This window comes from Nannobrachium achirus, assembly GCF_963921795.1.
Source record: "Nannobrachium achirus genome assembly, chromosome: 12".
Classification (NCBI taxonomy): Eukaryota; Metazoa; Chordata; class Actinopteri; order Myctophiformes; family Myctophidae; genus Nannobrachium; species Nannobrachium achirus.
In genome coordinates, this window is record NC_137832.1 from 17,101,311 (window position 1) to 17,125,268 (window position 23,958).

General features: G+C 48.2%; 1 protein-coding gene across 2 annotated transcripts in view; it reads left to right on the forward strand.

Annotated features, from left to right (window-relative positions):
* The window catches only part of pxnb (paxillin b), a 35,153-nt gene that overhangs the window by 9,177 nt on the left and 2,018 nt on the right, over positions 1–23,958 (forward strand). Inside the window, exons 2-9 of one of the 2 annotated variants that reach the window (XM_080739324.1) lie at positions 14,058–14,266; positions 15,286–15,335; positions 16,288–16,427; positions 16,908–17,091; positions 17,472–17,592; positions 20,871–21,032; positions 22,124–22,297; positions 22,393–22,474. In XM_080739324.1, the coding sequence (XP_080595450.1) occupies positions 14,058–14,266; positions 15,286–15,335; positions 16,288–16,427; positions 16,908–17,091; positions 17,472–17,592; positions 20,871–21,032; positions 22,124–22,297; positions 22,393–22,474 (1,122 nt within the window). The remainder of the gene's footprint in view (positions 1–14,057; positions 14,267–15,285; positions 15,336–16,287; positions 16,428–16,907; positions 17,092–17,471; positions 17,593–20,870; positions 21,033–22,123; positions 22,298–22,392; positions 22,475–23,958) is intronic. The other variant, XM_080739325.1, reaches the window with a different exon arrangement.

The following is a 23,958-nucleotide window of genomic DNA, read 5'->3' on the forward strand; positions in this document are numbered from 1 at the left end:
TTTCTGTTTGGCTTTTAGGCTTTGAAGTAGCCTGACACTCAGCCTGAATTGACATTTCGTTTCACTTCATTATTCAGTCTGAAAGTTCTTCCCCTGAGGGCGATTGGGGCACGTACCTTTTAGGCGAAGCCCGAACTGGCGAAGTGGGGAAATGTCCGATACCGTAGCGATCTGGCGAACGTCTTCTGGACAGGGCGTTTATCGTGCGCTTGCCCAGGCCTTACGGCCTGGGCATAAATATAACGATTGCATTCACCACGGCTTCGTAACTCGGCGGAGCGCCGCGCGGCCCTGGCCCGCTCTTCGCGGCCACTCGCGCCTGCGGCGCTCGGGGGCGAAGAGCAGGACCAAGGTCCGCTGGCCTTTACGCCGCTTGCAGTGTCGTGGACAATCGATTCGCCAGATCGCTACGGTAGGAGACAAATCCCCACTTCGCCAGTTCGGGCTTCGCCAGAACAGGACTTTCCCGGCGATTGCAGGGATGGGCGTTGCCAAAAAGAGGCAGTCTTCAGCGATTGGTTCACCGACCAACACATGACATAGTGTTGTTATCATGCTTGTTATGTGTGGCTGGCTAGTGGCTAGCCTGTTGCTTGCTAGTGCTACTTGCTAACCAAAGAAACAGTCAGAATAGGAGCACTACGAACTAGTAATCAAACACAACATAACATGCCTGCTACTGGTGTTTCATAGCGAGATCGATACGATCGCATTTTACCGCAATTTACCGCATTTTAGCACGACGCAATGCGCGGTACGGTACGGCGGCGGAGCTGTTGTACTTGGAAACACTCATGAGTTCTGGGAAACCCCCACCCACGCTGATCACAAGACGCTGATTCACGACGCTGATTCGCCGTACGGATTTTCAACCGAGGCAGGACTCTTCAATGAGAGCACTTCTAGACCCCTGAATCGCCAAAACAAAAAATGTAAAGGGGTGTGGCTAGCGATTCAGGGTCTGGAACTAGGCTAGCTTTGAAGTTGCACATGGAAGATATGACACATAGCCTAAATATACAAAGAAATTATGGACATATTTGACAACTTTCTACTTAAAAATTACATTGATAGTGGAAATAGCCGATCTGCAAGCTCACAACGCGTCGCGATGCGACGCGTTGTGAGCTTGTAGATCTGCTATTTCCACTATTTTATACTAAAAATAGTGGAAAAATAGTGTTTCTATAAATATGTATATGAAACATTTTCAACATTCACGATTATGACGATTATGAAAAATAATCGCGATTATGTAAAATAATTGCGGTTAGACGATTATGTAATAATTGTGACAGCCCTAGTCGGAACAGAACTGGACTTTGACTGTTGTTGCCCCCCCCCCCCCCCCCAATCGCTGGAATGGAAAAGATTAGTCTCATACTTGGCTTACAGTGGATGTTTGCATTCTAATGCTTTTCATTCCCCATGGACCAAACTTGACTCTCATGTCCACTCATAAGAGACACAGCACTGCCCTCCTCAGGCAAACAAACTGGGCAGGAAAAAAGTTGAGTTTCATCTTCGACTATGAAAGCGATGTTTAATGTTCAGTAACAAAGGCATAAGACCAGGCTCTTCTTCAGAAAGATCTGACCACTAATCCTGCCGCCTGCACCCGCGTCCTCTCCGCCCCTCACCTTCACTGTGCGTCTCAGAAGAGATAATCTCTCTCTACTACTCGCTATTCGTCTGAAACGGCCTTTAGCCAGGAAGAAGCTCCATCCCAAATGTTTCAAATCTCCTCATGGTGGCGCTACAACAGCTCGCTTCAAGTTTTGCCTTGCACATCTTGAACCATAGGTCGTACAATCAAGATGTTTTCCCCTGGATTCCTTGGACCATGACGTAACGTATATGCCCCATTTGTTCCAGATGACATTTTCTGCCGGTAAGAAATCGGTACACATTAACTCTGATCAAGATGTGTGAGTTCGATTTTTAAATCCCATTCTAATTGGCTAAGTTTGAGGCCCTGTGGTAGGCAACCCGGCCTGGTGGAGACCTGTGCTCAGATGACCACACATCTAGTTAAACATGATGACATCACCTTTTATTTCATATAATATCAGTACTACTTACTTACACACTTACCATACTGGTTCTGTATAATAAACTCATGTATTTCCAATTCGCAATGGTCAATGGGGGGGGGGGGGGGGGGGGGTATATCTCTGCAGGAGAGCTCAGTCAGTGCTCTTACTGTATGTGATAAAAAAAAAATTAGGCCAGTCGCCAGATACTAACTGGTTTACTGTCAATATTCCAGGATGACCTCCCACTTGGGTAATGACGCCCCCTGGCGATCATTCAGAGAAACTACTTCAGCTCCCGTACTAACGTAGGTAGGAAGGGCCTGTCACTCAAACCGGAGTGACCCGCCTCCAGGCTATATAAACCCCCGGAGGCGGAAGTAACATCCTCTTTTCACTCTCTGCGATATCACATTCAGATAAGTTGAAACTCAGCCTTTGTATTATTATTCTTCGCGCATTAGCCTAAAGCGGTGGCATTGGAGTCGCCCACTGGCGAGTGTTGAATTAACCCGTACTTAAGAATACTTATTCTTGTTCCGTCCTAAATCGACGGTTATTTCCTTTTATAACAAAGGATTATTACTGCTTGTTCAGGCCTCCGCCGAAGCAAGCGTGGCATAGCATTAGCCGTTAGCTTGTTAGCTCGTCTGCTTCTGGTTAACTCTATCTACAGTGCTTCGCCATGGATCCTCTGGCCTTCCTGCCGAGGCAATGTCCAGGCTGTCCAGGAATCATCGACGGACAGGATCTTCACCATCTCTGTGTCGGCTGCATGGGCGTTGCACACGCCTTCTCTGCACTGAGTCCTCAGGGGAGAGCAGGACCTTTCTGTGACTGCTGCGTGGCCTACGACCAAGATGTACTGATACACCGGTTCTACCTAGCCAGGGCAGGCCTCGGGGCCTGCGCTCCACCAGGTGGGTCCACTGCTCTCAACCCCACAGCCCAGTCTTTCCTTCCCCAGGCGGCCCGCACCGTTGGTCAAGGTGCGGCGCTGCCTTCCGGAGATCCGCTTGGCAATCAGCGCGCCATTCCAAGTCAAGATGGCGCCGTGCTACATGAGACACCGCCTGCCGCGCAACCGACCGCAGCTAGCTCCACTGTCACTGGAGCTGGCGGGTCTGGTGAAGTCGCCGCTAAGAAGGCGACCAAGAAGGCTAACATCCAGAAATCTCCGGTAGCCTTTTCCCCTTCGGGCGCGGTGCCCAAAAAGAAACGCTTGGATGTGACCGTCGGGGACGTCCCCCTCGACGTGAGCATCACCAAAACAGTCCAGACCTTCAGGAGAGAGTCGGACCTGAGCTCCTGTCAGAGCGAGGGTTCTGGTTCTGAATACTCTGGATACACGGCCGAGGAGGAGGAGGACTCCGTCGAGGACGAGGGTTCTCGACTCACGGTCACTGTGAAAGGTAATGCCCCTGCGGCTCCAGCACGTCAACTGGACGCCGCAGGGAGCTCCCAGGCCTCCTCAGGCACCACTGCCCCTCCACCCGCCAGTCAAGCGAGTGAAGCGGGAGCAGAGGACGTCGATTCTGCAGCAGAAATGCTGGATCATCTCACAGTCTACATGAGAGCTCTGGCCAGAGTTGGAGAGGAGTTGCCACCTCCTCTCCCCTCTGAAGAGGCCGAGGATGATGACGAAATGCCCGGGCAGGAGCCTTCGGTTCCCGCCCCGTATGTCCTCTCCAGGCTGCCGCTGGTGAAAGGTTTCACCAAGGCCCTCCATTCCTCATGGAAGACACATAAAGACCCCAGGAAGCTGCCTTTTTCTGTGTTGGATTTGGTGGGCGGTGCGGAGGCAGGCATGTCCACCTGCCCTAACCTGGACCACCTGTTGGCACAATCTTTTCTGAGTTCCGTCAGACCCCAGTACAAAGATGTAGGCACAGCTAAAAACGGGCCGTTTGTTGGCCCCGTCGGCACCAACCCGCCGGGGTTCACTGTCCTGGAGGACAAGCTGCAGTCGGACAGGGCTCGTAACGCCTACCGGTCCGCTGCTCTGGCCGCTAAGGACCTGAATCTGATCCAGCTCTTGCTCGCTTCCACCAAGGACCTGGTCAAAGGTCTGCCCACGGGGGAGCACACAGCTGAACTGAACACCCTATTTGACATCATGCTGAAGGTCAATTGGCATGCGGTTAAGTGGATGGGCAGGTCCATGGACTACAACCTCCAGTCTGAGAGAGCCCGCTGGCTCGACTATGTCGACCTCGAGCCTAAGAGGGACGTGGGCGAGAAGCCTCTAGGTCCTCGCGGGGAGATGTACAAGTCTCTCATAAACATGGAGAACAGTCCCACCACCCTCATGGGTGGGGGCTTGGAGCTGCTGCAGGGTAGAGTTACCTTCTTCAAGGCGGCTAAGGACATCGTCGAGTCCACCACAGTGCCACAGGATGAAACGCAGCAAGCTAGGAGGACGTCCCGCTCCTCCCGCGCCAAGGAAAGGGGCCGCTCTGCTTCTTTTAAGAAGCACTCGTCTTCCTCCAGGGGAGCCTCTGCAGCCAGGGCGCCTGACAGGCCCCGCAGCAAGGCTGTGGTTCCCGAGCGCGCTCAGCCGCGCCGCCCGTCCAAGGATGGCAGGCAGCAGTCTTCATACCGCGGTGGCCGCGGTAGGGGACAGCGCAAATGACACTTTGAAGAGGGGAATTGTGCTGGGGCGGGGGTCCGAGGTGTCTCTCGGTCCCCCTCCCCCCAAACGAGGGCGTTTTTCGGTACCCCGTGTCGGGGAAATGAAAATGTTAATTTTGATGCCTCCGGTGTCGACAATAAACATGTTGAAAGAGCAAAGTCTGTCTCTGTCCAACTCTCTCGCACTAGCACAGACGACCCCATCGTGCATGCCTCCTGTAGTAATGATGAAGTCCTGTCAGGACTCGATAATCAATCACAGGTTTTATCAGAATCCAGTAATGTTAATGTCAAACAATTATGTGGTTCCTCAAGCGCGCGAGTGGGATATCCCTCGCGTCGACAATATGAATCCTTTATGCATGCCTCCTGTAAGAATGATGGAGTCCCGTCAGGACTCTTTAATCAGTCAGAGGTTTTATCAGCAACCAGTAATGTTAACGTCAAACAATTATATGGTTCCTCATGCGCGCGAGTGGATTTTCCCTCGCGTGAGCGATGCTATGGATTTAACCTTGAGTCAGAAATTCTGTCGGCCTACTATGAGCCCGGGTCAAGGGACAAGCATAAAGGCCTTAGAGCAGGTATTAAACGTAAAAGTTCCTCTCCTGTCAGGGGAGAATGCTTTAGTTGTGGGCGAGTCTGTTTATCAGTCGAATCGCTTTGCTCTTCCTGTCGCTCTATCGAGCGAAAACCGAACGCTTCCGGTTTCACCGGATACGGATTCGCTAGCTCCCCGCTTCCGGTCCGGCCGCAAAAGAGCTCCGCTAGTCAAGCGGTACAATCAGAAGGTGTTCCCACCTTGCGGCCTATTGAACCCCCGCGCTCCGCATCCGGGTGTTCCGGATACGGATACGCAGGTTCCTCACTTCCGGTCCCGCCGCAAAATAGCTCCGCTAGTCAAGCGGTACAACCAGAAGGTGTTTCCGCCATGCGGCCTATTGAACCCTTGCGCTCCGCATCCGGTCGTTCCGGATACGGATACGCAGGTTCCCCACTTCCGGTCCGGCCGCCAAAAAGCTCCGCCGTCACGGAAGCACAGTGGTGGGGTTTCTCTCGCTCAAAACACGCTAGCACGCTGTGCGCGCCAGTGGAAGTTATGCAACCCGAGCCATTGGGTATTTCGAACGATAACCAGGGGTTACAGGTTACAGTTCGCAGATATACCCCCGCTTTCGAGCAGGGTTATTCATACCAGAGCACGTGGTTTAAAAGCAAGTCTTTTGAGAGAAGAGATCAGCTCATTGCTAAGCAAGGGTGCTATAGTGGAGCTGGACAGGACCCAATCCCGCATGGGATTTTGGAGCCGTTATTTCCTGGTGCCCAAAAAGGGGGGGGGGGCTACGTCCCATCCTGGACCTAAAGGCACTAAACGTGTACCTGAAGAAGTACGTTTTCAGGATGCTAACAGTACCCACCATGTTACGGTCGGTCAGGCAAGGGGATTTCCACTGTTCAGTGGATCTGAAGGATGCTTATCAGCACGTCCAGATTTATCCCCCACACAGGAAATTCCTTCGGTTCGCCTTCGAGGGTCGCCTGTACGAGTATACAGTACTCCCTTTCGGTCTGTCACTGAGCCCGAGGGTTTTCGTGAAAGTGACCGAAGCAGCCATCGCCCCGCTGAGACAGCAGGGCGTCAGGTTGGCGACGTACATCGACGATTGGATGATTTCAGCGAGCTCCGCCCACGAAGTGGCGCGTCACACACAAGTGGTTTTGGCTCACCTGAAGGCCTTAGGTTTCATAGTCAACCACGGCAAGAGCATGCTGACTCCAGCAAGTCGTCTTACATTCATTGGGGTCCTTCTGGACTCATCCGACATGTCGGCCCGTCTCTCAGAGGAGAGGGTGGACAGGTTTCGGGAATGTCTCGACTCCTTTCAAGTGGGCCAGGAGGTCACTTACAGGAGTTGCATGGTACTGACGGGAATGATGGCTTCCGCAGTACATCTGTTGCGTTTGGGCAGGTTTCATATGAGACCTTTTCAAAGATGGATGTTATCCCTCGGGATCCCGCCCTCCTTGAAGTACAAGAAGGTTACGGTTTCCCCTTCCTGCGCGATCGCCCTGTCTCCGTGGCTGGTGGAGGGGTTCCTCACCAGCGGAGTCTCGATTGGCGAGGTGGTTTCCCACAAGTCGATCACGACAGACGCCAGTCTCAGTGGATGGGGAGCCACTTTCGAGGGGCGCACAGCGCAGGGGCTTTGGCCTCTGGAGATGAGGGGTCGTCACATCAACTATTTGGAGTTGATGGCTATACTCCTGGCGCTCAAGCATTTCGAGCCTTGGATTTTGCATTGTCACGTCCTGGTCAGGACAGACAATACGACGGCCATGTTTTATGTCAACAAACAAGGGGGCCTGTCGTCGTTGCCACTGGACCGTCTGGCTCGAGAATTGACGGTTTGGTGCTTGTCGCGCCTCAAGTCGATCAGGGCCTCACACGTCCCAGGTCTCCTCAACAGCGGAGCAGATCTCCTGTCCAGGGGAGGTCCTCGCTACGAGGATTGGTCTCTCCACCCCAGGGTGGTGAGCCAGATTTTTCGCAAGTTTGGTCAACCAGTGGCGGACCTGTTTGCGTCAGCGGAGAATACGAAGTGTCCGTTGTTCTTCGCGGTGAAGGGCAGTCCTCCCTTGGGGTTGGACGCCTTAGCGCACACGTGGCCGAGAGGTCTACTGTACGCGTTTCCCCCCTTCGACTTAATCCGACCCACTCTGGAGAGAGTCAGGAGGTTCGGTCTGGAGATGCTCCTGGTGGCTCCCTACAAGGGCACGTGGAGATCGGCGATCGCCCCTCTCCTTTGCGAACCGGGTTGGCAGCTGCCTCAGTGCAGGGACCTGTTGAGTCAGGCCAGGGGGGAGATCTTCCACCAAGACCTGCAGGTCCTAGACCTGTGGGTTTGGCACGTGAAAGGTTAAACCTGCTGGCAGCTGGTTTTTCTTCTGAAGTGGTTGATACCATTCAGAGTGCTAAGGCGCCCTCTACGAGGGCGTCTTATGATGGAAGGTGGAATGCCTTTGAGGACTGGTGTGAGTCGCGTGTTCCACCTGTGGTGGCTCATGTGACGTCAGCCCAGGAAATTCTGGAATTTATGCAGAACCGCTTGAGAAGTGGTCTAGCATTTTCTACCCTTAGGGGGTATTTGGCGGCTATTAATGCCTGTCACCTGGGGGTGGCGGGCAAGGCACCTTCTAAAGTCCCGGAGGTCATCAAGTTCATGCAAGGAGTTGAACGTTTGAGGCCGGTGACTAGGTCTTTGTTCCCAGTTTGGGATCTGCAGGTGGTTCTAGGGGGCCTATGTCGGGCTCCCTTTGAGCCGCTTGTAGGGATGCCTTTGAAACTTTTGAGTTTCAAGACGGCTCTTTTGCTGGCTTTGGCCACGGCTAAAAGAGTTGGTGACCTGCAAGCTCTCTCGGTGTCTGCGGAGTGCATGCAGTTTATGAACAATGATCTCAAGGTGTTGCTCAAGCCTCATCTTAAGTTTGTTCCTAAGAACATGGTGGTTCCTAAGGAGCCTGTTGTTCTTCTGGCTTTTCATCCTCCTCCGTTTGTCTCGGTGGAGGATGAACGGCTGAATTGCCTTTGTCCTGTCAGGGCATTGAAGGCCTACTGTGACAGGACTGCTGGTTCTAGAGCTTCTTCTCAGCTCTTTGTAGAAATGGGCAATGTTCTTGTCAGAAAGCCGGTGTCTAGACCCACTCTTTCGAGGTGGATTGTGGATGCTATTAGGCTGGCTTACTCTAGTGCGGGTGTGGAAGTGCCGGCGGCACTTAAAGCCCATAGCACTAGAGGTGTGGCTACTTCGTGGGCACGGGCAAAGGGAGTCTCCGTTCAGGAGATTTGTGTTTCGGCGAATTGGTCTTCGCCTTCTACCTTTGCAGCCTACTATCACCTGGATATCGAATCCTCTTCGCTAGCGCATTCGGTTCTGGGTGCAGTTGCCTCCTCTACGTCATAGAGGAGTCGGATCTTCCCCTCCCACAGGTGGGCATGTAGCCACCTGGGGTACTTTGGGGGGACCCTGTGTTTTCCTTATATAGTGTGTCTTACTTATAAGGCGGACTTGTCCTTTTCATTTAGTTGAATGAGGCGGACTTCGGTCTGTCAGGGTCTCTCTTTAATTTCTCATGCCTTCACACCCAGGTCCGGTGGGCCTGGGACCTTCTGGGTGATGGGTCACGCCCGTTTGGGCTGTGCTCACCCGTATGAGGGGTGTGTGGGGGTATGAGAGTAGGTTGTGGCTTAGAGGGGAGTTTAAGAATCCCAAGTGGGAGGTCATCCTGGAATATTGACAGTAAACGGTAGGTTCCGTACGGAACCATTGTTTACTTAGATATGGAAGGATGACCTCCCACGTAATGCCCCTCTGTTTCACTGAATGTGGCAGAGAGTGGTATTAAGAGGATGTTACTTCCGCCTCCGGGGGTTTATATAGCCTGGAGGCGGGTCACTCCGGTTTGAGTGACAGGCCCTTCCTACCTACGTTAGTACGGGAGCTGAAGTAGTTTCTCTGAATGATCGCCAGGGGGCGTCATTACCCAAGTGGGAGGTCATCCTTCCATATCTAAGTAAACAATGGTTCCGTACGGAACCTACCGTTTTAGCCTATTGTGTGACATTGTTAATTTCACTATCAAGGAATATTATAGCCTTATTACATTAGCAATTTCAGGTTAGGATTATAGGTTTGAAATAAATAATCTAATATTGACGGAAATCCCCCTCAGGCATCTTATCTTATCCTGTAACATGAGTCACAGATGTAGTACCAGCAAGGGGTTAATGAGTTCAGTGGAGAGATCCCATTCTGAGAAACCTGGCTCTGTCTACAAGACTTCTGGAAGGCCTCAAGTGATATGGCTGGCAGTGTTGGTAGTGAGGCCAAGAGCTGCTTTCCAGGAATACATCCACACATAATTTATTTGATCGCCTTGTGATGACTAATTCTTAAGGCCAATTACATCAAAACAAGGTGTATATATAATGTATATGATATGACTCAAATCCCTCAGCAAATTATGGTATTTTTCTTTCCCGGGGCTTTGTTTTATGAGCGAACAAGTCAACTTTAGTAAGGCCTTGTTTAGCACGCCGACACCAGGTGCAGATTATTTTGAGCTGGTAGTGATATTTCAGCACATTTGCACAGACTTGGGCTACTTGCTGAGCTTACATCTTTAAATAGGCTTCTGCTCCCATGTGGTTTATGCCGAACTCGCATGGCTTAAACATTTAGCTGCTGGACTGGGTCTCCCTGTGGTGTGAAAGAATATCCTTGAGATAGTAGAAGAATGACTTGAGAGGAACATGTGGCACTAGCCGTTAAAGCAACATTTAAGTCTGTAAAGATCTAAGCCAGAATAGTACACAACCAAAGTCTGTTTGAGTTGTACTTCCTTGATGTTCAATCACTTAACAGTTCATTAAACATTTTGTCACTGTTGCCAATTCTGTCATCGTCATCAGCCATCCACGAGTCATTAGCATTATTAGATTATGAATGTCAAAGGGACTGATGAGGGGAAATTGTATGAGTTCAAGTACATTAAAGGATCTATAGCCCCAAATCACTTGTGACACTACACCATGGAATTATTCTGTTAAAGGGGGATTTAAAAAGGTTGTTATGCTGTAAATCATGTCTTGCTCTCTAAACCACGCCTCCCTGAGCAGACTGGCAGCATGTTATCGCTCCATGTCCCTCAGACTAGACCTTGTCTGTCCTACTGTCTGCGTTACTCTCACCCACATCTACGTGGTTACTTACCAGTGACTGCTACAACAGCTGGAATAATGTGAGTAAGATGATGAACTTAATGATTGAGCACTGAGCAGTGATTATTTTAAGTGCAGAAAATCAGTCAGCCGTTGCTGTTACTCTTCTAGGGCCTTCACACAGGCACAGACGTAGATGTAAGCTGTCGTGGTCTAAATGGTGACCTGTCTTTGTGTGTGTCTTTAGGATTTTAATATAATTGAAGGGTTTATTTAAGCGTCGCCTATTATTCTCAGTAAGGAATTAGCTGGTGTTTAGTGTAACCCTAAGCCACCAAAACAACCTTTTAAGGTCCTTGTTTTCAATTAAGTGTTGACTACAAATATTTTGGCTGTGATCACAATTGCATGTTTAACTTTGACTCTGTTCATCTGATTTTCTATTGCAGGTGATGTAACTTGTGGTACTTTGAACAAAGTAACAGTTGATAATTGGAAGGAGCAGAGCAGTCCAGTCAGCCAGATAATTGTGAAAGTTATTATGTCATACTAAATGTTAGTGTTGTTCATTGTAACAGTTATTTTGATATGGCTATAGGACTGTGGTTAGACGCACTGTCCATCTGTATTCTAGTAATTTATTCAAAGCATCTATCAGTCTTTTCACAGTTTCCAGGTTGATCCTACTAATAAAATGGTTGCTGGTCAGGTGGATTCCAACTTTTAAGAGACACTTACAGTATTTAACCACCAGACCAGACACATATCTTTTTAGGCTTCTAAAGGCACTGGCGGCTTGCCTGCCAAAGCAACTGAGCAACAGTGTAGCCGACCTTACCAGCCAAACCAAAGTGTAGTCACCTCTTGGCAGGTGGCTGGTGTTAATTCCCCACCCTCCACCAAGGTTTAGAAGCAAAGTAAAGCAGTTCCCTGAAGCAGCCTGCGACCGACCGTTCTTATGCTTCTACACTATAACAGTATGCTGCCTATCTGACTGTCCAGTCTATTCTTGACTGGCCGTGGATGGACGGATGGATTGTGTGATGTAAGAGCCTATTTTGTTCGTTGACGTTCCAGTGGCCACTCAGCTGGGTAACACTGTACCCCCTTCATGCCAGGACGGAGGTCAGACATGCTCCCTCTGTCTCTTTGTACTTGTCGGTCTGACACGTTATGTTCACAAACAGAGAGACCCAGGCAAAGCAATGAATGTTGTCTGACAGCTAGAATGACAGATGGGGCTCCTATAGACAGGTAACCACTTACTGACAGCACTGCTTATATTTATAGCGCAGGATTACTGTCAAAAGAAAGTGGGGGGGATTTCAGAGAGATATTAACCAGAGGACCTAATGGCTTTGGCTATGACATCTAGGCTTTAGTATGCCATGCTTGGCCATATCCTCCCTGCCATACAATGCCATACTGTGATGATGACAGCGGCTAACCTTGGCTACTGGTGTAGAACTGTTGCTGTGTGTGTGGAGGTGGTGGTGGAGGAGCGGGGCAGGCCATTTTTGGTGCGCGGAAGAGTGACGGCTTTGGAATGAGAGGCTGACTCACACACAGCCATTGTCAGTTTTACACACACTGACCCCTGTTCAGCAGTCACTACAGAGCACCCAATAACCCTAACCAAGTATTTATAGGTCCAGCAGACTAAATGTGTTTGCTGGTCACCATTAAAAACCTGTTGTAAAAATGCAGTGCAGGCATTTTGTGTGTGACTTATCTGTTCGGTTGTTCATTTTAGTTAAACTGATAACTGATAGCTTGGCTCAGGCAATGGCTGAGGGGTAGAGTGTCCGCTTGGCAACCGGAAGGTTCCCAGTTTGATCCCGGTTTGAGTTGGTGTCGAAGTGTCCTTGAGCAAGACACTGAACCCCTAACTGCTCCCGATGAGCAGGTTGGTGCCTTGCATGGTTTCCTCCGCCATCGGTGTATGAAATATGAATGGTTGAATGTAATGCACAATCTCTGTAAACAGGGTTCCCACGGTCATGAAATTCCTGGAAATATTTTGAAATTAGAAAAATATTTTTCCAGTGCTGGAAAAGTTTGGAATTGATCAAGGGTCCTGGAAGGTCCTGGAAAAATAGCTATGCATTGTCTTTGGTTATTGTTTTTGTTAATTCCTCTGAAATGAGCAAATGACAAATTAAACATTGTGAAAATAGCAGATCTACATGCTCACAACGCCTCGCGTTGCGAGACGTTGCGAGGTGTTGTGAGCATGTAGATCGGCTATTTTCACAATAAAACCGTGTTATACAAAATTCCTCTACTCTTAGTGCTCGTCAGGGTGCCCGGGTCCCCAGTTCAAATATGATTATTTTGTGGGTCATGGCCAGAAAAGGTTGAGAACCACTGGCAATACACTACCTGTCTATGGGCATTGCGCATAGGAGTAAGCGACTTGCTATTGAGCTGAATTATTGTTATATACCGGTAGTCCTGGAAATCGGGTTAAATATTCTGGAAAAGTTTTGGAAATTAATTGGTAAAAATGTGTGGGAACCCTGACCCCTAATTGCTCCCGATGAGCAGGTTGGTGCCTTGCATAGTTTCCTCCACCATCGGTGTATGAAATATGAATGGGTGAATGTAATGCACAATCTCTGTAAAGCGCTTTGGATAAAGGCGCTATATAAATGCACCATTACCATTTATAAAACGATAACACGCAAAATGGGGAATCTGACAGATACTCATGTTGTTATATTTATTTAAAGGAGCTATAGTCAACTTTTTCTTGAAAAACGGATGCTAAAATTAAAATAATGTTTCGAAAATATTTTATAAAAAAATAAGCTTCATATATTATGTGTTTCTATTCAAAAATGACCACAAAAAGCGAAAATAACGATAAAATAATCATTTTGGCCATTGTCAGACCGACACTTTGTTTACATCCTAGTCTATAGACTAGGATGTAAACAAAGTGTCGGCCCTACAATGAAAAAGTTGACTATAGCTCCTAAGTAAAAGTAGTAATGGACTGGGCTAATGATCATACAGTAAATCCAAATGCGGTGTCATGTGATTTGTCATCTTCAGGATTTATGGGACATAAACAACTTTTAGTTGTCCAGCTCTTCCGGCTTTCTAATTCCCTGTCCACATCTGTGTTATTTAACTCATTTAGTGCCCATGAAATTAACGGATTATAAAGTCCACGATGCCAGTCTCAGGTTGGCATCACCCCCGTTATCTTATTTTGAAGGCCAGAAGTCCACAGCGCAAACACTTCCGGTCTGACGTCATCGCGTCCTGCGCCGGAACCGATCGTTGTCCACGTGGAGTTGTGTAATGGCGGACCGGGAGCTTTTATACATGTGTAACATAAGCGAGCATCTGCCTCCATCCTAGCTTCTAAAGTGTAGTTTTGAGATAATGGACATTAAAGATGAGATCCCCCGTCCACCTCAATGTTATGGATGGGACTATTTTGTGCTCGTGGAGCCGTGATGATGCGAAATCAGCGACGGATTTCGTCTCCGGACCTCCGGCCATTGTTCTCGGTAATGTATCCGCCGTTACAGTAATATATTACTTTTCACGAGTATACTCGGGATTGGCACCATGTGATACTCGAGTATTTTTCACGAGTCTTCTCGGGATTGGCACTATATGAGTTTAAACGTAACCGATAATCTTTTCTTTTTTTTTGCCAGACGCGCTACTAGCTGACCTGGAATCAACGACTTCCCACATCTCAAAGCGACCGGTTTTCCTCCCCGAAGAGACGCCCTACTCCATCCCTACAGGAGGAAACTCCTACCAGGATGTGTCGGTTCCGCCCCCAGTCCCTCCCCCTCCGTCAACCGAGGCTCTGAATGGTTCTCTGATTGACCCCCCGGACTCGCCCCACTCGTCACTGCAAGTAAGTGTCTCACAGTGGGTCAAAAGCATTTGAAGTCAATGCTTTATCGTTGCAAATTGGATATAAGAAGTAAACAGAAGACATACTATATAAGACACATTAAAAGAACATAATATGTTTACGTATGTAACACGGTTTCATGAATGAAAGTGAACCTGTAACCATGTAAGGCAGGGTTGTAATGTAATACAATGTAATAGGCGGCCCGCGGGGGGCTACTGTCTGGCCCACACAAACCCCAGTAATAATGGTGGTATAAGAGCAGCAACAACACTAGTCTATCGTCGTTGTCGGGTGGAAATCTTGTATCTCCAAATTTGTACGTTCTTTCGCGAATCATACAAGGCCGTCGCACAAAAGTAGTGAAAACAGCAGATCTACAAGCACACAACGCCTCACAGCGCGAGGCATTGTGTGCTTGTAGATCGGCTGTTTTCACTAGTTTAAATCATTTTTTAAATGATAAATGCAAAACGAACAGTTTTGTACATACAAGATTTTCACCCGACAACGATTATATCTGAACTGTTGCTGGAGTAGTGGGAGCGCCACCGTCGCCACCCCTGCAATGCTGTGGCCCTCGGCTTGGCACCCTAGACATAATTTGGCCCTTGGGGAAAACTAATTAGGGAACCCTGATGTAAGGTATTGAAGAATATTCATGGGTTGCATTTGTAGTCCTACACCAGCCATTTTGAGGACCAAGACAGGTGTTTTGATTAACGCAGAACATTGGTTCTATGCCAATCAGACAAATTGAACACCTGTGTTGGTCCTCAATATGGCCGGTTTAGGACTACAAATGCAACCCATGAATACATATATACTCACCTTACGAGAGAAAGCAAACGCATACAGTACACACTCATTTTAAGATGATATGATATGATCATCTTTTTCCAGCAGGCTTGCTGCAAAGGGCTGCGTTCAGAGAATTGACACAAAGCAAACACATACACACTAATATTAAGATGATACGATGGCAAACTTGACACAACATTAACATCTGTGCTCTGCAGTCCTTAGGTTCCTTGGGTTCATCTCACATCGAGGAGGACCACGTATATAGGTAAGCTGTGAGGAATCCGTGATTCTGCTGGCCACTTTTATCACCTGAAAGATATTGGTTTGGCTGAAACCTCAAAATACTCGGGCCGGGCGGCCATAGCTGAGTGGCTAATGAGTCCTGGTTGTCCCAGGTTCGAGTCCAGGCCAGGCCAGCAATGTGTCGATGTGTGTCCCTGAGCAAGACTCTTAAAGGAGTAGTTCACCCCCAAAATGATTTTTTTCCTATTGATTACTCATGCCATGGAGACTAGAGTTATCAATAATATCTTTTGGGTTTTGTCACATTCCTAAGACAAAAATTTGATTTGAGTAAATTTACCCCCATTGATTTCGGATGGGGACCCGTTTGGAAACGGGTCCCCATCCGGAACGAATGGGAGTAAATTTATTGTTATCACATTTTTGTCTTAGGAATGCGACAAAAAACTAAAAATATTATTGAACTCTAGTCTCCATGGTGTGACTAATCAATAGAAAAAAAGTCATTTTGGGGGTGAACTACTCCTTTAACACCTCAGAGCGCCAGTAGAATAGCGCTCCCTGCTCTTCCTCTTAGTAATTATTTAGGATGGGTAAATGCAGAGGACAATTTTTACGTATGTGTACCGGTAAATACACATTGACCAAAAAAACTCCCCAAGGAGCGCAGACTATTTTATTCTTGCCTTGAGCAACCACTTTTACTAGAGACTGCTCCATCAGCTGGTGAATAATAATTTAAATAAATCATAAAGTGTTGTTGAGCTGTCACCCCATTTATAGCATACCGTTCACCATCTGCCATTGTTTGTTTTTCCTATAATGGCTATTGACAGTCATCTCTTTCTTTCTCTCTCTCTCTCTCTCTCTCTCTCTCTCTCTCTCTCTCTCTCTCTCTCTCTCTCTCTCTCTCTCTCTCACACACACACACCATCTTTTCCAACTCCCTCCCCCATCTCCTCGCTCTATTTCAGTTTTCCAAACAAACAGAAGTCGCCGGACTCGTCTGCGTTGGCCATGACCTCTGCCCTGGGCAGTAACCTGTCAGAGCTGGACCGGCTGTTGCTAGAGCTCAACGCCGTACAACAGAACTCGCCCTCCTTCGCCACCACAGGTAAACACATGTCTCATTGTCCTGCCATGAATGTTTAGTGCTTTAGTCTCTTTATGAAGTGGGCCTTGTTATCTTTCATTACTGTAGTGTTTGACTGGAGCTCCAATTAGTGTATAAATCTTACGGATGCCTGGTAAATGGATGGATAGATGGATTGATAGACAGACAGACAGACAGACAGACATGTACGGTACATAGTTTGTTTCATTCATCCAAAGGGAAATGTGTTGTTCACATATGAGCAAGTATACATTTTACTGTGTATACAGATCAATTAAAAAAATGAATATTGTTTAAAAAAGCATTTTCTTAGATAGTAGATGGTAGATGGCTGTGTTGACTCTGAACTGGATAAAACACAGTGTCAAGCAAAATCAGCATTTCATTGTATTGCTGGTGTTGGTCCACTGTGTTGTATCAAGTTAATTAGCACAGTAGAGCTATTGACATTGTTATTTGAGTGCCTTTTTTGTCCCATAGAGGAAACGGCCCCACCCTTACCATCTTGCAGCATCACCCACTACGAGAATGGTAGTGGCCCCGAAATCATGGTGAGCCCTCCCCTTCAGGAGAAGCCCAAGAGGAATGGAACACGAATGGACGAGGGCCGACCCACAGTGGAAAGTCTACTGGATGAATTGGAAGGCTCAGTACCTTCACCCAAGTAAGGTTCATTCGGTTCATTCACCACAACCACCTGAGCTTTCATAGACATGAGTAGAAATGTGTTCCCAGACTGATGCCAACTAGTTCTCAACGGGCCGGGTATGGTCGGGTTTGGGAAGAATTTGAGAACTATCATCTCAGAGTAAAAGTAATATAAAATAAAAAATAAAAAAATAATTTAGCCCGAGGCCCTACCCGGCCCGACTAATTAGCATACATTTTAGGCCCTACCCTACCCTAAATGTCGGTTCGGGTTCAGGCAGAATTTGCCAACACTAATGTTTTCATGTTGGGAACCAACCTAACTCATTGCTTATGGAACCTATGGTTTAATTGTGATACATAATAGCACACTATATTGTAAATCCTATTTGACAGCCCCAGCCCTTGCGCTCTCCACAGTGAGTTGGACTCACCTTCTCAGCAACAAGCAAGGATTTCGGCCTCCTGTGCCACACGAGAGCTTGACGAGCTCATGGCCTCCCTGTCCGACTTCAAGGTACTAAAACCTGAATATGTCTCTGACTCTTATTCTCTCCACCTCCTTTTCAAAATTCTGTCACATTCTGTTCTGGCTGGTCTCTCTTACTGTCTCCTTTCTCTGCTGTCCTCTAGCCCAGTACTGTGGCTATGCTAGATCAGGAGGGAGTGTCTTCCAGCTCTCCTCGTCCTCCAGTCTCCCCTTCTCTACCTCCTGTGGCCTCACCTTTCCTTAGCTTGTCCCGCCAGTCTGCCAGGGACTCTCCTCTCTTCTCTATTCCTGCTGGTCTGGAGCTGCACATAGATGAGGACGGAGGGGACAATGGCGCGTGCATGCATCCCCTCCCTTCCCAAAGCCCCATCTCCTCCCTCTCGGCAGCCAGTGACCAGGAGGACCTAGATTTGCTCATAGATGTTAATGCAAACATGTTGTCGTCCCAGCTCAATTCTCTGCTGGTCCTCACTCACGCTGCCAGCAACAATAACTCTGCCTTGCCTAGAAACAGCCCGAGTCCTTCCTACACCACCACCCCCTCACTGACATCAGTTAACACTGTCCTGGACCACAAGTCCTCCAAGTCTCCTAGTCCCTGTGTAGAGACGGTTTCAGCCTCTCCTACTGCCTATAAGCTCTCCACTCCGCCTTCTTTTAGAAACCTCACTCCTGCTGCTTCATCTGCCCCGAAGACTCCTTCACCTCTCCCTGCTGCTCTCTCTGTGCCTCCCTCTCCCACCCTCGCTACCTCTAAAACGTCCTCACCATCGTCGGTGAGGGCGCCCTCTCCGCCAGCTCTCCCCGACCCCAAAATACTCAGCAGGGAGCTGCCAGGGCTATCCCAGGCACACCAGCGTGCTAGCCCCCTGATCAGTCACCATTCGCCTATGATGCAACGGTCTCTAGACGAGGAGCTAGACAAGCTTCTCGCTATGGGCTTTGCACACAATCACACGACAGCACCTCGAATGGATGCCCCATGTCTGAGTAGAGAGGCACAGGAAGTTAACGAGGAGTCTATCCTGCCTATGGACAGATGTATGATGCAGCCCGACACGTTCACCTCGAGTAACACCAACACCAACACCGATGGCTCCGTGGACGGGGGCATGGACGGCCAGGGGGACCTTCTCGACTGGGCCGACGAGGAGCTGACCATGTCCTTCAACGACATGGATGGCACCATGACACCTTACACTGAGAGACCTTACACAGACGGCAGCATGACCCCGCTCACTGAGGCCAGCTGGATGGATGAGTCCATGACCCCATCTTCATGCCCTGGGACCCCGGATGTTGCACTGGACCTTCCCCTTATGCAGCCTGCCACAATGGACAGAGTGTCAGCATCCGGACATGTATGCATCCTCCTCTACCCTTGGTCTGCTAAGAATGGAACGCAGTGTTTTTTTGGCAGCATTTTGCTTTTGCACGTTAAATCTTTGGCTATTTATCAAGAGTGTGTTCTGACTTGCTAGCTCTTTCATACAGTTTGGAAATGGCCATGTTTGATTGGCAGTATTCCTTTATTACCGCAGTAACAAATGGCTCGTTGATTGGTTGTGTACGTTTATCTGCATGGCTTGTTGTTGAAATGCGATTCCAAACCCCACTATTCAACCCCCACCATCCTACAACTTGCTATCTCCTGTTGCACTACACTTGTATGATGCCTGTAAAGCATCTTGAGAGTGATCCTAGTCTGTGTTGTGGATGCGGTTGACCAGTGGGGGGGTGGGTTGATGGGAGTTTGACGGCATCTGACCTGAGCATGTGAGACGTGCATGGAGTGTGCCGCTGAGCCCAACTGACCTTCCACAGGACATGCCATATCCTGTCACGACATCTGGCTGTGAATGAAAGGGAATGACAGTTCACTTTGCTTGGACCCCTGCCCTCAGAACTCAGCTGCTGCTTGTGCTTGGATTGGCTCACGGATAAAGAAGGTTCCTATGATTGAGTGCTTACCCTCCCTTTAGCTGAAGTCGGTGATCAGGCGCACCAAGGAGACTCCCAACGTGCATCCCATGTTGCGCGACGGTCACCCGCGCAGGAAAGTGGGCCCCATCATTCCGAACAAGAGCAGTTCCCAGGACCGCCTCATAGAGGAGCTGCAGGGCAAGCTGGGGATCGGACGCGCGGAGCGCCGGCGCAAGCAGCCCGACGACTGGCTCACCGAAGGGGTCATCGTCATGTCCAATCCACAGCGCCTCCGCCCCGAGCGGCTCGAGGTGGACAAGGTTGGATTGAGAGTGCAGAAAATAACAGAATCATCTATTTCAGTTAAACTCCATTCAGCTCAAATAAATAAAATATATACCTGTATATATATATATCGTCGTTGTCGGGTGGAAACCTTATATGTCCAAAACCGTTCGTTTTTATCATTTAAAGAAATGAACTAAACTAGTGAAAACAGTCGATCTACAAGCACACAACGATCGGCTGTTTTCACTACTTTTGTGCAAACAGCCTTGTCTGATGACGCAGGGCTTTACTTCGCGAAGAAACAGACACATTTGAAACTTGGAGATACAAGGTTTCTGCCCGACAGTGACGATTTACTGTATATACAATATTCATTATCATTTAATTCAACTACAGTGCTTGCTGTACGTTTTCCTTTTCTTTTTCCTCTACTTCTTTCTCTTGCTTCATTTTCTCTTCAGATCATAATTCCCCCCGAGTCGCCCGCTCCTCAGAGGAAAGTCCTCCCCCCTCCCTCTCCCCCCGCTCCTCGCCGGCCCCCCGTAGCGGAAGAACCCAAGAGGCCGTCTGTTGTGAAGCAGCCTCCCGTTCACATACCGATACCCCCGCCTCCTCCCCCTCCACCCCCTCCGTCTCCCCCTCCACACCCCCCTCGTATGTCGGAGCCCATTTATAACGCCCGATTGCGGGATACTGTAAGAGTACCACTACCACCACCTCTACCTCCAGCCCCAGTGCAACCCCCTCCACCCGTCCATAAACTAGAGCCCCCTCCCCCTATTCACAAAGCCCCAATCCGTCCTCCTCCACCTGCGGCGCCCACGCCACCGCCAGTCCCCCCCAAAGTCCTGGTGTCAGTTGGTTGTCAAACAGAGTATGATCCCATCTTCCCTCCAATGCAGGCATGGACCTTTTTGTATCTTTATACTTCTTTTTTTCTGAACTGTTTTCTGCACTGTTGTCTTCTTTCTCTGATGACATCTGAGTTGGATACTTAGTCTTAAATGTGTACTGTATTGTGAGTTTGTTTGTACCTTTTCAAATAACTCTGTGCTGGAAGATAATGCATGTTCATCTCTTGCAACACTTTACAGATAATGGCCCAGGGGAAAGGTGGAGTTCCTGGAGGAGGCCCAACACAGGTCAACAAGCTGGACAACATGTTGGGCAGCCTGCAGTCTGACCTCAACAAACTGGGTGTGCAGACTGTGGCCAAAGGAGTGTGTGGTGCTTGCTGTAAGCCAATTGTTGGGCAGGTGAGGGACAAGACCCATTTATTCCCCCATTGTTTATGAACAAGTCTGGAGACGCTAGTGGCGTAATGTTTTCAGAAGTAATAGTGTATACGCACATACGCCATTTTGTTCTACTTCCGGGTGTCTTTCGACTTCCTTCACAGGTGTTACTGATGATACTAATTAAGGCTCTGTTTGATTTATTGTACAGTGGTTCTTTAATTTCAAGGACCCCCATAACTCTCTACAAATGGAATCAACCGGACCCTTGCAGGTCCATTTGCTTCCATTTGTACACTCTCAGAGTTACACACCTGTATGGGGATTGGGGACATTTGGAACCCACTCAAGGACACTTTGAGACCCACTGGTGTAGCAGAGTGTTTCCAGTGAGCCAACATGCACAATAGCAGCACCCTGACTCTGTTTGACCAGAATGGAACAGAGTCTTCATTGGTATCATCGGTAACACCTGTGAAGGAAGTCGAAAGACACCCGGAAGTAGAACAAAATGGTGTATGTGCTTGTGCATATACCCGTGGGAGCCCTTGAGGTGCCCTGGAGCATGGCACTATATCCCCAAGTGCAACAGTGACCGCTACATGGCACACATCTGGTGGAGGCTGTGGTTATACTCGCCAGCTCCTAGGTGTAACCGTTTATCTTGGTATACATCATGAGAAGGCTGTGGTCATACCCTTGGAGGGTAGCGCCGCCTCCTAGGGTAACTGTTTTTGTGTAGACCCTTCCTTCTCACCAAAACTGCCGTTTATATGACTGAGAAGAAGAATGTGTTCTTAGGCCACCTTTTTGTTTAAAATATAAAATAACATGCAATTCTTAGAGATACAAATGTGGATAATACAATGGAAGAGGAAGACTAAACGTCGAAACGTCAGTCACCCTGTCGCTCTACAATAAATGAACGTGCAGACCAGTTGAGTGCTCCATCATTTTTATTTGGGTAGTCATCTTTGAAGTGCCCAGGTAATATGTCTTTTTGATATAGTTTGTCCTTGTGGAGCACCAACGAGTCCTTCTACCAATAACTGCTGGCTGAAGCGCGCAGACATCTGCTACTTGTGGATAATACTCTCTTTCTGTATGTCTAGGTGGTGACTGCCATGGGACGCACATGGCACCCGGAGCATTTCGTGTGCACACACTGTCAAGAGGAGATAGGCTCCAGGAACTTTTTTGAGCGTGACGGGCAGCCCTACTGTGAGAAAGACTACCATAACCTGTTCTCCCCACGCTGCTACTACTGCAATGGGCCTATACTGGATGTTAGTGATGCTTTCACATTCTTTTGTACAATAAAACCCATTTATTGCTTGTTGGAGGTAGTTGATGCTACCTTTTCCTTACATCTCCCGCACAGAAAGTCGTGACTGCATTGGATCGGACATGGCATCCGGAACACTTTTTCTGCGCTCAGTGTGGATCCTTCTTTGGCCCAGAGGGTACGTATTTTTTGAAGCGGTGAAAGCCGCTTCCAAGGAGTGGCTTTGTGTGTCCTGTGCGTTCAGAATCGAGGCTTGGTCAAGCTTCACATGACAATTTGGCCCTCCAGATAAAATCATTCATTCATTCAGAATTCATAAAGATATAGAACCAAAGCACATAGAAAGTATAGATCTAGAACACAGAATGTATAGATCTAGAACACAGATTTCATAGCTCTAGAACACATAGAATAAAAATTCACAGCTTCACTTCAACCGAGGTTTGATTTTTTTTAGAAGACATAGTATACCAGGGTTGTGTCTGGTTCCTGTTTTAACTCTGTTTCAAGTGTAAATTCGGAAATTGACATTTATTAAAAAAAATGTTTTATTGTGTTTGGCATAGAGGTAATAACTCTCCTACCACACTGAGGCCTTCGCCTCTGGGTAGCTCTGTCCAAAAACATAATTGGCAGTGTGTGTAGAGGGTGAAAAGCCAGCAGGAGGTTTTATAATTGTCGCCACTGCACTAGCGACACCTACTGGTTGGTCAGGGTGCCTGTTCACCAGGGAGGAGAACTAGGGGAGTGTGAGCCTCTGCGTGCAGAAGCTCACACTGTCCACTCCAATTGTATCGGAGGAGGAGGGCGACCAGAAGAGTTGGTTGTCTACTAGACTACACTACTGAAACACTCAATGACCATACATGAAGCTAGTTAAGTTACTAGGTTTTCAATGTAATGGGTCCCGGGACCCACAGGTGGTCATTCAAATGGGTCCCAGAAAAGTTTTATGAGTCCTCAATACAATGTTTTCGAGCGCTGTGAGCTTGTAGATCGGCTATTTTCAAAATGTTTGCCTATTTCTTATATTTATTTTACAATTTGGCTAATGTTTGAACTTAGAACTACTAAAACTACTAAAACATGTGCCCCTAATGAATTGTTTATTATTGTGATGTTTTATCCGCTTATTGTAAGTCGCTTTGGATTAAAAGCGTCTGCTAAATGCCTAAACTGTAAACTGTACTAGTGCCTACCCAGGCAACAGTGGGTTGGCAGCAACATGGACCACAGTCCAGATACTGTAGGAACTAGGGCTTTCACCAAATATTCGAATATTCGAACATTCGAATATCAAAGTCACTATTCAACGTTGTTCACCAAAGTCGAATATTCGCTTATTCTTTTTTTTTTTTTTAAAGATTTGTTTTTGGGCTTTTGCCTTTATTGATAGGACAGTAGACTGACAGGAAATGGGGAGAGAGATGGGGAATGACATGCGGCAAAGGTCGTCCGGGTCGGGAATCGAACCGGCGACGCCGCGGCAACCATGCCTATGTGGCGGTGCCCATGTGGTATGCGCCTTGACCAGTAGGCCACCGGACGCCCCGAATATTCGCTTATTTTATTGTTTTCTCTTTAAAATATATATAGTTTATAAAGCTTGGCTAGATAGGAAGTCATAATAATGAGTTGTAAATGCCCCTGGTGGATGAATTT